Here is a 15,041-nt window from a genome sequence, read left to right as displayed (position 1 = left end):
GGACATCTCCAATTTACACATGCACCTGAGATATTTGCATGAGTTAGGCACACCCCAGGTGTGTGTATGTACCTAACTTTTAAGATTAGGCCTAATATATAGAACATTCATACACAGGAAATGTTAAGGACATTGTTATCAAATCTGCTTTGAAAGAAATAAGACCCATGTACACAGTAGCAAGGCAATTTCAGATTTGAATTGAAATATTCCAGTCTGAAAGTAAACAACATTTGGGTAGCTGGGGCGACTAGACACGTATTCATATGTTGCTTTTTATTGTGTCTGGCAAGGTTTTGAAACAGCTTTCAAGTGAAATCACCAGATTCCTTCCCTACCATTGCAGCACACTTCCTACAGCAAGAAAGATATATCATTCCACAAATATGCTGTTTGTTAAGGGATGAGAAAAAGAGCCAGGTGGCACGTACTCTCCTATCCAGAGTCTAAACTCAAGTCATCCATGTCCACAAAGTGAGAGCTCAGAGGCTATTTGTGCACCTAGATCTATTGTGAGGCAGAGCTGAGCCATGTGCCTGGCATACTGATCAAACAGTGCATTTCTTTTATAGTTAACCCTTGCTTGGTCTGTGCAACATTATCATCAGGCAGGCAGCTACTTTCACAGAACCAGAGTTTTAATTGTTTTAAATATGTTTTCTGAAAACTTAGGTTCAAACACGTATCCACACACACACACTGTGGTCTGCATCCCTCCTGCCTAAAAGACCACTCCTCTCCCTGTAAAACAATGCACCACTGTGACAGCTGAGATCAGCTGAAGTGCCTCTGCTGACACTCCCCGGATTTGAATTCTGAAGATGGCATGTTCTTAGTGGTGGGACCTCTGCTGGAAATTTGCTTCACCTTTGGCTCTGCTAGAGCCCAGATTTCAGAGAGAAGTTGTTAGGCTTAACTATTTGGTGAAGCATTTGTGCCAGCTGGGTATAAGCGGTGGATTTTTTTTTTTAATGATGTAAAGGTGGGTGGTTATTTTTGTTACTTAATATAGGCTGTATGATTTATTATGGATGTAGTTATGTTAATGTACTCAAATGCCATTATAATGGGAACATAATACAGATATATTGAACATACACACACACACACACACACACTTAAGTTAGTTCCTCAAAAAAAAAAAAAAAAAAATTTCATGGAAAGCTGAAAAAAAATAAAAAAAAACCAAAAAATTAAAAAAAAAAAAAAAAAAAAAAAAAAAATAAAATAAATACAAAAAAAAAAAAAAAAAAAAGATTTCATGGATAGCTGAGTGATACTTCAATAGTCCCCATAATTTCGTTTACATGTAATCATTAGCATATGAATCAGAGAAAGCGAGAGAAAGGCTAACAAATAGTTTACTATGGGTCCTTCAAAAATGGAAAACTTACTGTGAAAATAGCATTATATTCCAAGACCCTCCTGCAGCTGTCCTGACATCCAGCACAGTATTAAACTGTCAGACTGCTCAAATCCACTCTCAGAAAAGAAATTCTTGTCTCAAAGCTTAATGGTGAATAGGGACCACAATTGTGGATTCTCCATACTTATCTAAATTGGCCACCAAAGTTTTATATTTTGCAATATAAAATGACTGAATTGGCCAAGGTTCCTACTCCATCCTTGGGATTCTCTCTCTGACTGCTGGAGTTCAAACAGTCTGCAGCAATGCATGAACCTTCCCTTACCCACGATGTGTATTCTTTCATTTGGTGCTGGTTGCTATGGGAACCACTGGCATGTCCCCTCCAGAAGCAGTCCTGACAGAGCTGGTAATTGTGACACTGCTGGCACCGATAGCGAAATCCCATCATGCTCTCACTGTGGCAGTAGGAACACTCAACAGGGTGGAAGACTGCGGGGGAGAGAAATTTAAAAAACAAAAACAAACAAAAGAAACAATAAGAACAAGATTAAGAATCAAGTCCCAAATGGTGACTGAATTCTTCCTTTGTTTGCAGTAATTTTCAACATCAAATACCATTCATGGTCTTAGGCTGAGGAAAATATATATATGAAAACTTCACAAGTCTTTTGTGGGTCTCTTCCAGGGTACAAACTGCACTTGCTTAATTCCCAACTCCAAATCCTTTATCTCTTCTGAAACAACATGCACTGTTCTTCCTATAGCCTCAGAAATGTATTTAAACTACAAAGCAAACTGAGTTTATTACAGAGGAAACAAACAGTAAATTAGAAGGAAATCTACCTGGCTCTAATAGGTTGCTATTCTGGAAAGGTGAAGGTTTTTATTGTTATCATTAGCAGTTGAGTTGGTGAGCCTATGGGTCAGAGGTTGGATTTTCAAACATGGGTGCCTAAAGTTAGGTGTCTAAATCTATGTAGAGGCATCTAGATACCTATTTTAATCACCTACGACTGATGTAGTTAACTAACCACATTTAGATATGGATTTAAGCACTGAATGTTTGGTAACCACGTTTGAAAATCTGGCCCTAAGAATGAGCTCCATTTTGTCCACCATTCCAACCAAAAGTATATAATAAGGAGGATGTGTGTCACCCGGAAGCACTGCCCTAGAATATTAGGCTGATCGATGGCATCTTTTACTATTTACGCTGCTAAGAGCTATGTTTTTCCCCCCACCACTTGGCACTCCCATTGCCTCTGCCTGTCTCTGCACACTAGAGCATGTACACTGTATTTATCTGCAACTGAATACATATATGCATCCCCTTTTGAAGCTCCAGTTATGCTCTATGGACAGGCGGGAGGGAGCACTTGAGAGGAAATGAGCTGGCAACACTTTCCCAATGAACTCTGGTAGTAATAACAGAAAATCCTCTGCACAACAACCCTTGTCCCTCCAGACTAAGAAAGTGGGGCTCTTAAGTTTATTTTCAAACATGTCTGCTCCTTGAGCTAGCAGCTACACCATTAGACAGAGAGTCTCAAAAGAGAGAGAGGATTTTTTCCCCTGGCTACCAAGGGAAATATGGGGAAATTGTTTTTTGAAAATTTATTCATATTGTTAATTGAATGTTTAAATATAAAGGCTTAACATGTTTCCTTGGGTTTAAATCTTCCATTCCTTCTAGATCCACAACATTAAAGGATATATTGTCAATGACATTTGCAAAGGATTAGATGCCAAACTCCTCTTAAGAGCCATGTGGAGGAAATACCATATTAGGAGCAGGTGTACTCTGCTAAGTAAGACACTGAAAGTGTACTTCCTATTATGTATCCTTTTCCTTTTTAAGGTCGAAATACAGGTCATTGGGCACAGTAGAAGAGATGGCTTTGTGTAAGAGAACTGTGTGGGGATCTGCTAGAACTATTTGGGGAAATATATAGGGCTTGGAGGGGTGGAGAGGATGGAATGAACCCACAGTACTGGGGTCCTTCTGTGGTTGCGACTGCAGTTTCAATGCTGCGGCAGTGTCTGCATTCTGCTACGGAATCTATATCTGTGGGGTTAGACCAATAGTCCTGCTTCTTTGTGAGCAGAGTGGTTACCTGCCTACCTCTCCCAAGTTGCCCAAACAGAAGTTGTGTGTTTGATACAGAAATTACTGGGTGGCATTCTATGGTCTGTGTTACATAGGAGGTCAGACAAGATGATCAGAATGGTCCACACTGACCGTAAAATCTCTGAATCTATGCATTTCAGAGCCAGGGGAGTGATTCAGTGTCTGGCTCAGAGGTACCCCCTCAATTAAATCCGCATCCTTCACATAAGAGAGAAGGTTGGATCTGAGGTTTCTTGCTCCTGTCTTCTGGATAGATAGTTTTGCAGGGAGGTGTTTAGGAGTAGCCTCCTTTTAAGGACTACTTGGACATTGTGGCCATTAGTTTACAACCTGCACTGGACTTAGCCTGCCAGGTGGATTGTGTGGGAAGGAGCTGCCTTGCTGTTCCTCCTTTAGTGCTGTTATGTCATAGCTAATAAATGTCGTGGTCTTTGATTTTACCAAATGTGTGTGTGGCATGAGTGGGCCAACTACTGTAGCTCTCTGGCTATCAAGGGCATAGAAAGCGAGGAAATATTTAGGACAAACTCCAGAGCACAGCAAAAAATTAAACAAGGCTACAAGTGGAATAACTGACAGTAAGCCATGCTATTTGATTAGCAGCTATAAGATGGCACCTGGAATCAATAACCTCAGTATAGTAGCTCTTATAATGTCATCCATAAACTGAGAAGCTCATCATATATAGCCTAGATGTCCCCATTGCAACTGCTATTCTTTAACTAAACTTGGTGAGCAGCCATCACTTACCATTTTCAACATTTGCCAATCGATGCAGAAGTGGTAGCCAGACCAGACACTGTGGCGGGGGGTCAGACATGACAGTATCCAAGAAAGCATTTAATGTGACTTTTTTCTGCTCAAAACAAACAAACACACACACACAGAAAAAAAAAAACAGTAACCACAGAAATCAGGGTGACTTGAACATGTTTTTATAAAAGTACTTGGGAATGAAGAAATGAAGTTCTTAAACCTCAAGCCATAAACCGAGAAGAAAATGACATTGCCAAAGGTTGTAAAAACAGAAGATGAAGGTATTAGTGGTTATAATGTCTGCCACCTGTAACCAGCAGTTCTCTTCATGGAGGGAGTTTGTGCCATTTATTAAGTAATCACTCACTTTAAGGGTTCTGACCTAAATCTTGCCCCCCAAGAAAGAACACAACATTTTCCCAACCTGTTCATATTACTATATGCCATTGGTCCTATCTAATGCACACGTGTCAAACAAAAAGCCATTACCATCCAGAGTGACAGACACCACTCCAATATCTGCTAAAGTTAAAAAAAAAATGAAAGGACAAATAAAGACAGAGATTAACATTTTCAACAGTGTATACATTCCATTTTTAAAAGTGACTTAGACACTTAGAGGTTTAAGTCCTATTGTTCCTCAGTGAGGCTTAGGCTACGTTTACACTACGGGGGGGGGGTGTCGATTTCAGATATGCAAATTCAGCTACGGGAATAGCGTAGCTGAATTCGACGTATCTGATCCGACTTACCCCGCTGTGAGGACGGCGGCAAATCGACCGCCGCGGCTCCCCCGTCGACGGCGCTTACTCCTACCTGGGCTGGTGGAGTACGCGCATCGATTCGGGGATCGATTATCGCGTCCCAACGAGACGCGATAAATCGATCCCCGAGAGATCGATTTCTACCCGCCGATCCGGGCGGGTAGTGAAGACCAGCCCTAAGTCTTTTTGGTTTTGGAAAATGGGACATGTGCATTTCTGAAAATTTTTAACTAAAATCTTATTCTCACGTTTTTAAGACTTTTACACGGATTCCTCTCTGAGATGTGTCCACTGTTAAGACTCTTTACCATGGCTTCGTTGACCATTGCCATCAACAAATATCACTATTATCAGCTGCCTTTAGAGCTGGGCTGCTGGATGGGGTGCCGCTTTCTGGCCACCCAGCTTTGAAGGCGGTGCAAAAGGAAAGGTGACCCCCTTAAAATAACCTTGGGACCCCCCTGCAACTCCCTTTTAAGTCAGAACCCCCAATTGGAGAAATGCTGTATAGGGTCATCAGATGTTCGGCTGCGTGCATGTGTTCTTTCTGCATGCCGCACCAGTTCTGGCCAGACAGTTCATACATCAGGCTCCAATTGAACTGCCCAATAAGACCACAAGACTTGGTTTAGTAGCGAAGGCATCCGGACAGGTTTACTGCTGACGAAGCACGATGCTAATGTCCTGGCTCAATGGTTACAGTTACACTAACACATGTATGCCTGTGATAATGAACCAGCTCAGTCAGTGGCATGACTTTCCACTGTCCTTAGGCCAGACTAAGGGTTAAAGTGAGGGATCCCAACATTTATAGAATGAGACAAACAATCTGGGATAAACAACTTACGTGTCACCTTACACGTTTCATGACATGTTTGTTACCTCCTCTTGTACTTTCCTCCTGAGTCAGACAAAACATTCCTATTCACTACCTGGCTTTGTTCTTTTACTCCTAATGTTTTAGACAAAATATCACTATTCATCACTTTTGTCAAACCATTTTATTGTGTGCTAGGTTGGGGTGTTCTTGTGCTGGCCAGCTGGAATGTGTTCAGTGTGTGTTAGCAATGCTAGCAATACTGGTGCTGAGTTTGTGTACCGGACATTGACTTGCCGGCAAGCATCTGCTTTTGACAGAGCCTGACTGTTGTTCATAGCATAACTTTTGCTGACTTTGGTTCAGGCCTCAGACTTTGCACCAGGCCCATGCTTCAGGCTCTCTCTTTCTACTACATTTCCCTACTTTTTGTCTTTTTATGGGGAGGATTTTTACCCATCGTCCCGGAAAAGCATAATGCATGGACTGACTATGACCCAGTGGGCTAAATACTATTATTTGGCCACCTTACAGTACCATTCACAGTACATTTATGCTCCATCTGTCCCTTGTTCTGCACATTCCTTCATACGACTGATGGATAGATTTTATTTTCCAATTGTTTTTAGTTCCTTTATGGTATGCCTGGGAATGGTAGGCCCGGAACTTTGATTGAGGAATATAGTGTTATGATTGAGCTTTGGGGGCACTCCCAAATAATTAACATATAGGGATAATATGGATATCGTATTTGTATTAGTAGTGTATATAGGGTATATATGTATAGTATGTATGTGTACATATGATAGTACCTCATATTCAAGCATAACAATCCTTTTCCAATCTGGTGTTGTAGTCTGGCCCTTTTACTTTGGTACCGCAGATAGCAACACACTCTTATTAGGACAGTCACAATTACCACCTGTATTATTATGAGTAGTAGGTTGAACGTTTTGAAATACTGGGATAAGCATTATTACAGTATGTTTCACAGTGCTATGTGTATAAGAAGTAAAACAGAAATTTGCAGCAGGGACATTACAAATGAGGCCTTTATATATAATTTTTTGTAATTAGTTACAATACTGTTCATTCATATAGAGTTAATCTCTCTTGGTTCAGGTGTTCCTCCCTTCTCAGGTTGCTCTTCACCACCCGCCTCTTCCCCTCTGCTTCTCCTCATTTCTGCTTTCTCTCTTTGTTTTAAAGTTATAGTTTTTACACACACCTCTAAAAGATAAAGGAATTAAAAACAGAACACAACAACAAACAAAGAGAAAACAGGGTAAAAACTTTACTTTAAATAAATCCGGTGAATTAATTATTTTAACCCTTCAGGAATGCAACAGCTGAAAATACTCCTAACTTTCTTGAAGATATGGTTGCCTAGCAACAGAAATGCAGACTCTGCTTCTAATCCTAACCACTGACTAATATTTGAAACATGGGTTTTCCTTATTTCCATATAGCAGGGTTTTAAAATAAAGTTAATATAAAAATAATGTAAAGTGCCTTAAATTACTAAAGTAATACAATAAATTTGGCAAATAACTTAATATAAATGTTTATTAATTTTTATAGTTATAAACAGAATTCTGATGCCATTTGTTTTTAATTGTAAGTCTGTCCTGTGTTGTATGTTGTGTGTGTCACGTAACCACATTTTTTATTATTATTATTTTGTTGCAACAAAAGTCAATTTTGTACTTTTTCAATATACGCGGTACCATACTATTTTAATATTATGGTTGGTGCAACCATCATAATATTATTAATACCAATTTTTTGCAAAGTTCAAAAAGGTCTTAGTTATAAATATATGTACATCTATTGCTGCCGCAACAAATAATGCAATTGCAAACACAAAGGACTTTCTTTTACTAATCACAGGATTTTTAGTTCAAAGGAAAAAAAATGTAAGAGGAACATCAACATTAAGGCAAACAATATTAACAAAATGTCAATTTCATATTTGGGTTTTATAAACTTCTCTATGCCTTTATCAAGTATTAAATATATAGTTATAAAAATGTTATAGCAAAAATGCTAAAAATATAACAATTTATGTTATGTCTGGTTATGTTGCAAAATGTAAAAGCCAAGCAAACAATTTCAACAGGTTCCCACCTTTGGCTCCCAAACACAACCAAGTGTCATGAAAGTTTAATACTCTCAAAGTGTTTGCATAAACCTGCATTTAAAATTTATTGTGTTTTCATTTTATATACTTTTCTTTTGTGTTAAAAGGAAGTAATGGTTGTTAAAATTTGTGCTCCTAAATAGTTAACAAAAGTGGAACTGGTATCACAAGCAAATTAACTCTAGAAAGCTCGGGTAAAAATTCTGTTACTAATTCTTTTGCTAAAACAAAGTGCTCAGCAGGGGAAAGCAATACACCTTCTCACAAAAAACTGTGAGCATCTATTTTAACAGTTAAATATTATATTTCATATAAAATATTAGTAATGCACCTCAAGTGAAAATAAACGTCTATACAACAATTGCAAAAATATAGCTTGTATGATAAAAAACTTGGTCCCCATTACATTGTAAATAAACTAAGCTAATCTGTGTATTAAATTTTGGTTACTGAAAATAAGAGAAATGTAAACAAACAAGCAAAAACTTTATTATGTTAACTAACTTAAGCTGTTTAATGTTGCATCCTACAGACCGAAGACACCAGAGGATATCAGTACACAGAAAAAAACCCCCAAACCCTCAAACATAAAAAAAGAAAAAGAAAAATGAAGTGCTTTATAAACAACAGACTGGTCAATTATACCTCAGTCTACCATATATAAACAATTAAGTAGGCAATCAGCTAAAAACCACTAGCTGGACCAGGTCTAACTGTCATTTAAACTTTATATTATTAAGCAAAGTAAATTCATGTGCCTGTGGTTTTAAATCTTTAACATCAAAATATGGATAAATTTGGCTACTGTATAAAAGCAACTGTATTATTGCTATATTGTCATATTATTGCTGCACAACATTTACAATATGCATAATATTGCTAAAGTGTTTAACCAACACACAGGTAAAAATCAACAAATGAATGGCAGCAAACAACAACAAGGCAAGGAAAAAATAAATTGGTAAAAAAATTAAGTTACATAATAACTATAAATTGGGTAAACAAATTCCCACAGTCATAATTTGGGTCAGTGACACTGAATCCTAACTAAGGCACATGTTATTCAAAACAATCTTGTTCAGTGTCTGGGTACCAATACTAAAACCTAACACAGTCATATTTAATAAATATGGTTACTGTCCATTCAGTAGGTTATCTGAAAGACAGCATCTATAAAAAAACAACTGGATCTAAGTCAGCTACTGGTGTATCACGGAGCAGTGCAACCAATGAAACAGAGATGCGAGCCGTTCCTGTTTCCTGCCCAGCAAAGCTTATTCCAGAGGGTAACAACCAGCGGTAAGGGTAATCTATAACCTAGTAATAGTATAGGGTAAAAGCACACAAAAGACCAGATTTCACGCTGGGAGACCAGATTTCATGGTCCGTGACACGTTTTTCATGGCCGTGAATTTGGTAGGGCCCTTGCTATAAATTAAAACTTGATTTGTACCAAATAAAGTAATTTCTGCTTCATTGACAGCTTTATGGCTGCACTCCTTTGGTGGTCACTGATTTTATGGATTAAAGAAGCAATGTCCCTTAAAAGGACACTGACAGTAATTTCCATACCGTTAAAAGTCATTTTTTTCCTCCTCCAGTTTTTAATCAATTGCTTGGAAACTTGAAACTAAATATACACTGTGAGACGAGGGGTGATGGGTTGTGTACCCCACACAGGCCCTGATGGGGTTAACGTGGGCCTGAGGGTACCTGGCTGTACCTGTAGCAAGTGCCAGGTTTAACTGAACAAGAGGCTCAGCTGGGCAGGAGTTGGCTGGATTATAAAGTTAGGAAGTTTCCAATAGAAAGAGGCTGCAGGGACAGAGGCTGCAGTCACTCTCTGGGAGCACAGAGAAAGGCAGGTGAAAACCCAAAAGGGAGAATAAACCCTGGGGTTCTAGACCTAGAAGAAGGGTCAACCCCAGAGGAGTTGTGGGGGAAAGAAAGCCTGTGAGAGCTAGGTAGGAAGAAGCCCATGGAAACAGCATAAGGGGGAGGACTATGCAGACCTTGACTGCTTGTTATAGAGTCCCTGGGCTGATACCCAGTATAGAGGATGGGCCTGGGTTCCCCTGCCAGCCACTGGGATGTGGCATAGGAGCCATGGAGATGCCAACTGGACTAGCTTTATTACCCTGGAAGGGGAGGCCTATTGTGACTTGGCAGGAGGACTAATCCACAAAGGCGAGGCACTGCAGTTCCTGAGTGCAAAAGAGTGGCTACATAGTGAGAGAGTGAGATGACAGGCTGAGGAACTGCAAGAAGAGGGTATCTGGCTGGCAGAGCTAATTCCCAGATGTGTCCAGAAGGAGATACCCTAGTAGTGAGTACACATCCTCATGTCACTAGATTGTGGAACAACATTTGTCCAAGCAACAGCACATCAGAGTTCCACAACTTTAGATTTAATTTTTTTTTTAAATCTCTGCAATTGCGATAACAGTTTGATAGGAAGATGAATATATCATATCATGTTTATCCTGCCTGTCAGGGAAATAGGAAGTATAAATTCCTTTTGGAGCCCTAGATCTATAATTTAGCAGTAAAGAAGAGAAGAAAAATACCGCTTTGTTCCCAATGTCTTCTCAGCTTCAACATCTTCCCTTACTTTGCATGTATTGCACTACTGAATTTCTTATGGGTGGTAAGATAAATTTAATCAAATATTTTTCTAAGGGTGTAAATCAATGCAGTTCCCAGGAAGGAATTCTCTTCTTCCAATACAACAGAGCAATGCACAATACATGTAGTACTGGGTATTTTTGAGTCCGTCCCTCCCCTCTCCGAAGCATCAGGTATTGGCCACTGGCAGGATATCAGACTCAATGCATCCACACAGTCTGATGTGCTGTGACAAATGCCATATTCCTTTCTGTGTAACTTCAGCACTTTCTTGGATCCTACTAAGAATTTCTGCAAGGGAAATCAGATGTTCAGTTGCCTGTAGGCTTCCATTTCCAACAAAGAAGAGGTGAGAAACAGTTCTTTTTCACCGGAGCATTTCAAGTGTATCTGTTGCCTCACCATAGACATGAACAATAAGATACTTGGTTTAAGAATTGGATTTCACCATGATGGAGATATAAGGTCAGGTATGCACAACTGTAGCAGGAAAGAGAAGCAGCATGACTGTGTGTGCACGTATGTGTGTGTAAAGGAAAAAAGAAAGAATGAAAGAAAACTTGATTAGTCATGTGACTGACAGCATACGTCAGTGATGCCATCTTTCTTTACCTGTTGAGAGAAACAGGATTTTGCCGATTGCTCCGTGTAACCAAATGAAGGACCTTCGAAAACTGCAGTGGGAAGTTTGAGAACCTCCCGCAGAAACATATCATACCTTCCATAAACCATCACTCCACCAGAGTCTGAAATCATTGAGAAAATATCTGGGGAAATTAAAACAAAACAAAAACAACAAAAAAAGAGCAAGAAAAGGAGAGGTTTACTTCATTTAAACTACAGATCTTCTCTTAGTTCAACAACATATAATCTGAATTTAAAGTAATGAGATTTTTTATATACTGTATTCTGCTTATGGAAAACGTCAATATTATTGCATCTTTAATTTTAGCCTACTTGCCAGAAGCAAAAGAAAAAAGCACATGTAAGAAAACTATCAGATTTCTATATTAAAATATTCCTGCTTTCGTGGCTCTGTGGTGTCGTTCCTTTTTAGCTGGTGCTTGATGCTTAACGTACGTGAGTAATTTAGTCAGATAGAATGGATCCAATTTGACAAAGTGCAAAACATCAACTACAACTTTTTGTCTGGTGCCATTCTGGCCCTGAGTTCATGAGGCTGTTTATGATTTTTTGGACATGTAGAACACTCAACAAATTTGAAATGCATTACTTGAATCTTATCACTTTTTTTGGCTTAAATTATTTTGTCATGTAAATATTACAACAATTTGTCAGTCTATAGCTCTTACTCTTTTTTTATTTTCCTTGATGGTAGACTTTTTTTTTCGAGTAAGAAAGTGAAAAGTTTAAAAGGCTCCAAAACTTAGTGGAGGATGCTAGACTAAGGGACCATTATCATTTTTCAGGTTGTTAGGGCCACCTCTGTTCTAGATGGCAGATATCACACTGGGTGCATCTGGAGGGAAATTCCAAGTGAAGGACCCTGCAGTTTACTGCTGGGAAACCAGTGTCACACTACATCCTGCCACTGCATACAGCCGATGGACTCAGGGAATCAATAGCTATCCTTATGCACAACATCAGAGAAAAGGGAGAACTAAGCACTGTACTCTAGATGAAGCTGATCCCAAGGGACAAGAATTCTAAAAGGAAGTCTCTCAATGCTTCTGCAGCTAGATTTGTTTGGGAAATGAGACAAATCCTGTAAAGCAGAAGGGATAGACGTGTGCCCCTGGAAAGGAAATATAAACAGTGTATAAATGGTATTGTTTTTCTAACTGTGAAAATGAGAGAGATGTCATGAAAGAGGAAATTGTCCAATGATACTTCATAATGCTAGACATTTGCTGCACTTGACTGTAGTTATGATAACCTTTTAATTCAATCAGCCTGAATAGAAATCAAATTTGTACTGTATTCATCAGAGTTAGACATATGTGACCTAGCTCCAAAACTGGTTGAGAAGCCATCCAAACAGTGAACTGGACTTATCTGAAGATGCAAATTGGTTCAGCAAAACCTCACCATCACCAAATATAAGCATGGTCTAATCCCATCAGGTCCACCTAGCATTCTGGTACAATTTGATATCTTACCAAATACAGGGATGAACGACAGACAAAACAAAACTTACATCTTAATTTGTCCATGATCTTTCCTCCACAAAGAGTTGCCAAAGCCATTTTGACAGCAAAAACTGAAATTTTACCATGTCCTTCCCTGTTAGATAATAAAAAGTTGTTATATGGCATGATCTGACCAGCATGAATGTACATTTTAACTGCATCTCCTTGACATGACATAATACACCAGACACATATTATATCCAGGATCATAGAGTTGGAAATAAAATCTTCAGATCAATGCATTTTTCTTTTCATATTTTTACTGTTTTCTTTCTAGAGGACATACAATGGCAGGTATCTCTGTAAAGCCACCAGAGACCCTTTAAGAGCATCAACAAGGCACATTTTAATATTAAGCTTATCAGAACAACATTTGAATGCTGGTTAGCACATCGTGCATTAAGCTGATTATTATTATTATTATTATTTATTGTTATTTGTACTATTGTAGTGCTCAAAGGCCCCAATCAAAATCAGGGCCCCACTATGCTAGGAACTATCCATACAGACAGTTCCTGCCCAAGAAGCTTACAATTTAATTTGAAACAGGATGTAACAAGTGAGTGCAAAAGCAATAGTGGGGAAAGGAGGATGAGGATAATGGCTAAAGAACATGTGGTTACTCAGGTTAGCTATTGTACAAGTTAATGGTTCCAAGCCATTTGACTTTTTCAATTATACCCTTGATTTACATGCAATCTTAGAAGGCATTTAGTTAAAACATGGACTCTAAGGCCCAATCCAAACCCCACTGAAGTCAACAGCAGACCATTTATTTTCAATGGACTTTGGATCAGGCCCTGTGTTGAAATCATCTTATTTTCAAGAAAAGCCTCTTTTTAAATACCACCCTTTGGGCACTGTCAGAATTTACCATTTTGGAGGCACTGACATAACACTATGGAGGGTTTCACTAGTCCCATATGGCCATGCAGAATCCCACACTTTTCCCTGCAGGAGTGATGGCACAAACCATTGGTTAAATCAAGGAGTTAAGCATCTGGTATATTTAATTTCACACAAATTCTATTCTATTCAACACTATTTAACACATACGAGGGTATCCGACATAGGGGAAAAAAAGTTCTATAATAATTTTCCTACAAATGTAGTCATGTCCCAGTCAGATGATAAGGATCCTTTTCCTCCTTGGAAGGAACAAGCTTGTACATTGCAGTGTCCATATGCAATGTACACATTTTACGAATGGTTGATCTTTTCACTGAACCATTTTAAGGCAAAACTCAGCTGCCCCATTTCCATACCAATTATCCTGCATCCACCTCAGTGATTATTTACCATACAGAAACCTTAGCACATTCCAGTTTCTGAGCTAATATTTTCCATCTTCATTATAAGCCCTTCTGCTTTAAATTCTAAAATCATTTCCCTTGGTATGAAAAAAACCTAGCACAGGTTGTTTAAAGGAATTATGCTATCACAAGCAGAAGCATGAACATGCTAAAATGTACAATCTCACTAAAAATAATAAATTTCCTCCTCTTTTGCATTAATTTTTTTTGGTCTCAAATTTTTCAAATTTACTTTTTCTTTGGATTTCTCAGCACCTTCCCTCAGTGCAGTTAAGATACAAATTACGTTGGGTCAGCATTTACCTATTACCCGTGGAGATGTTTAATGGGTTCCTATCTCTCTGTTTAACTAAATCATTGAGAGCATATTCTCATCCTAATAAAGAGAATTATTGTTTCACAGTCAGCCAATTCCTTTCTTTTCAATTTTACAGCACGACAAACCCATTTTTCCTTTGAGTTTCAGCAATGGGACTAATAATGGAACAGGGCACTTCTCAGTATGAGGGTGGCAGAGCGAGGCCATAAGATTCTGTGTCACTGTGGGGAACTAGATGTTCTGTGACCTCCAGTCTATGCTCCATTACAGGACACAGTGGGTGTCCATCTAGACTCCACAAGCCAACTCTATGTATAAGGATTCTGGAGTCTGGATATTAAAAGTTATATGGCTATTCTAACTGGTTTGGCAATAGCCAAGAAAGTGACGACAAGATGAAATCTATTTCTTCATCCACATTTATGGAACAGCTCCATTGCTTGTCAACAGGGCCGGCTCCAGGCACCAGGCACCCAAGCTGGTGCTTGGGGCGGCACCTGGAGGGGGGCGGCGCGGCGGCCGCCGGGGAGACCGGGGCCACAGCAGGGCTCGCCGCCCTCCCCCCGGCGATCTGGCCGCCCTCCCCCGGCCGCCGGGGGGAGAGTGGCGAGCCCCTGCTGGGGCTCGCCGCCCTGCGCTCTGGCCGCCGGGGGGGAGAGC

The 15,041-nt window shown here is 39.4% G+C and overlaps 1 protein-coding gene across 12 annotated transcripts in view; it reads right to left on the bottom strand.

Annotated features, from left to right (window-relative positions):
- Positions 1 to 15,041, bottom strand: part of DTNA (dystrobrevin alpha) — a 229,987-nt gene that overhangs the window by 64,521 nt on the left and 150,425 nt on the right. For all 12 annotated transcript variants that reach the window (XM_026661892.1, XM_026661918.2, XM_026661871.1 and 9 more), the window contains exons 5-8: positions 12,758 to 12,843; positions 11,212 to 11,366; positions 4,248 to 4,353; positions 1,692 to 1,858 (exon numbers count right to left, since the gene is read on the bottom strand). In XM_026661892.1, coding sequence (XP_026517677.1) covers positions 1,692 to 1,858; positions 4,248 to 4,353; positions 11,212 to 11,366; positions 12,758 to 12,843 — 514 coding nt within the window. The remainder of the gene's footprint in view (positions 1 to 1,691; positions 1,859 to 4,247; positions 4,354 to 11,211; positions 11,367 to 12,757; positions 12,844 to 15,041) is intronic.

This window comes from Terrapene carolina, unplaced genomic scaffold (genome assembly GCF_002925995.2).
Source record: "Terrapene carolina triunguis isolate 2854851 unplaced genomic scaffold, T_m_triunguis-2.0 Scaffold58, whole genome shotgun sequence".
NCBI classification, from domain to species: domain Eukaryota; kingdom Metazoa; phylum Chordata; order Testudines; family Emydidae; genus Terrapene; species Terrapene triunguis.
This window is presented reverse-complemented; position numbering and strand designations above follow the sequence as displayed.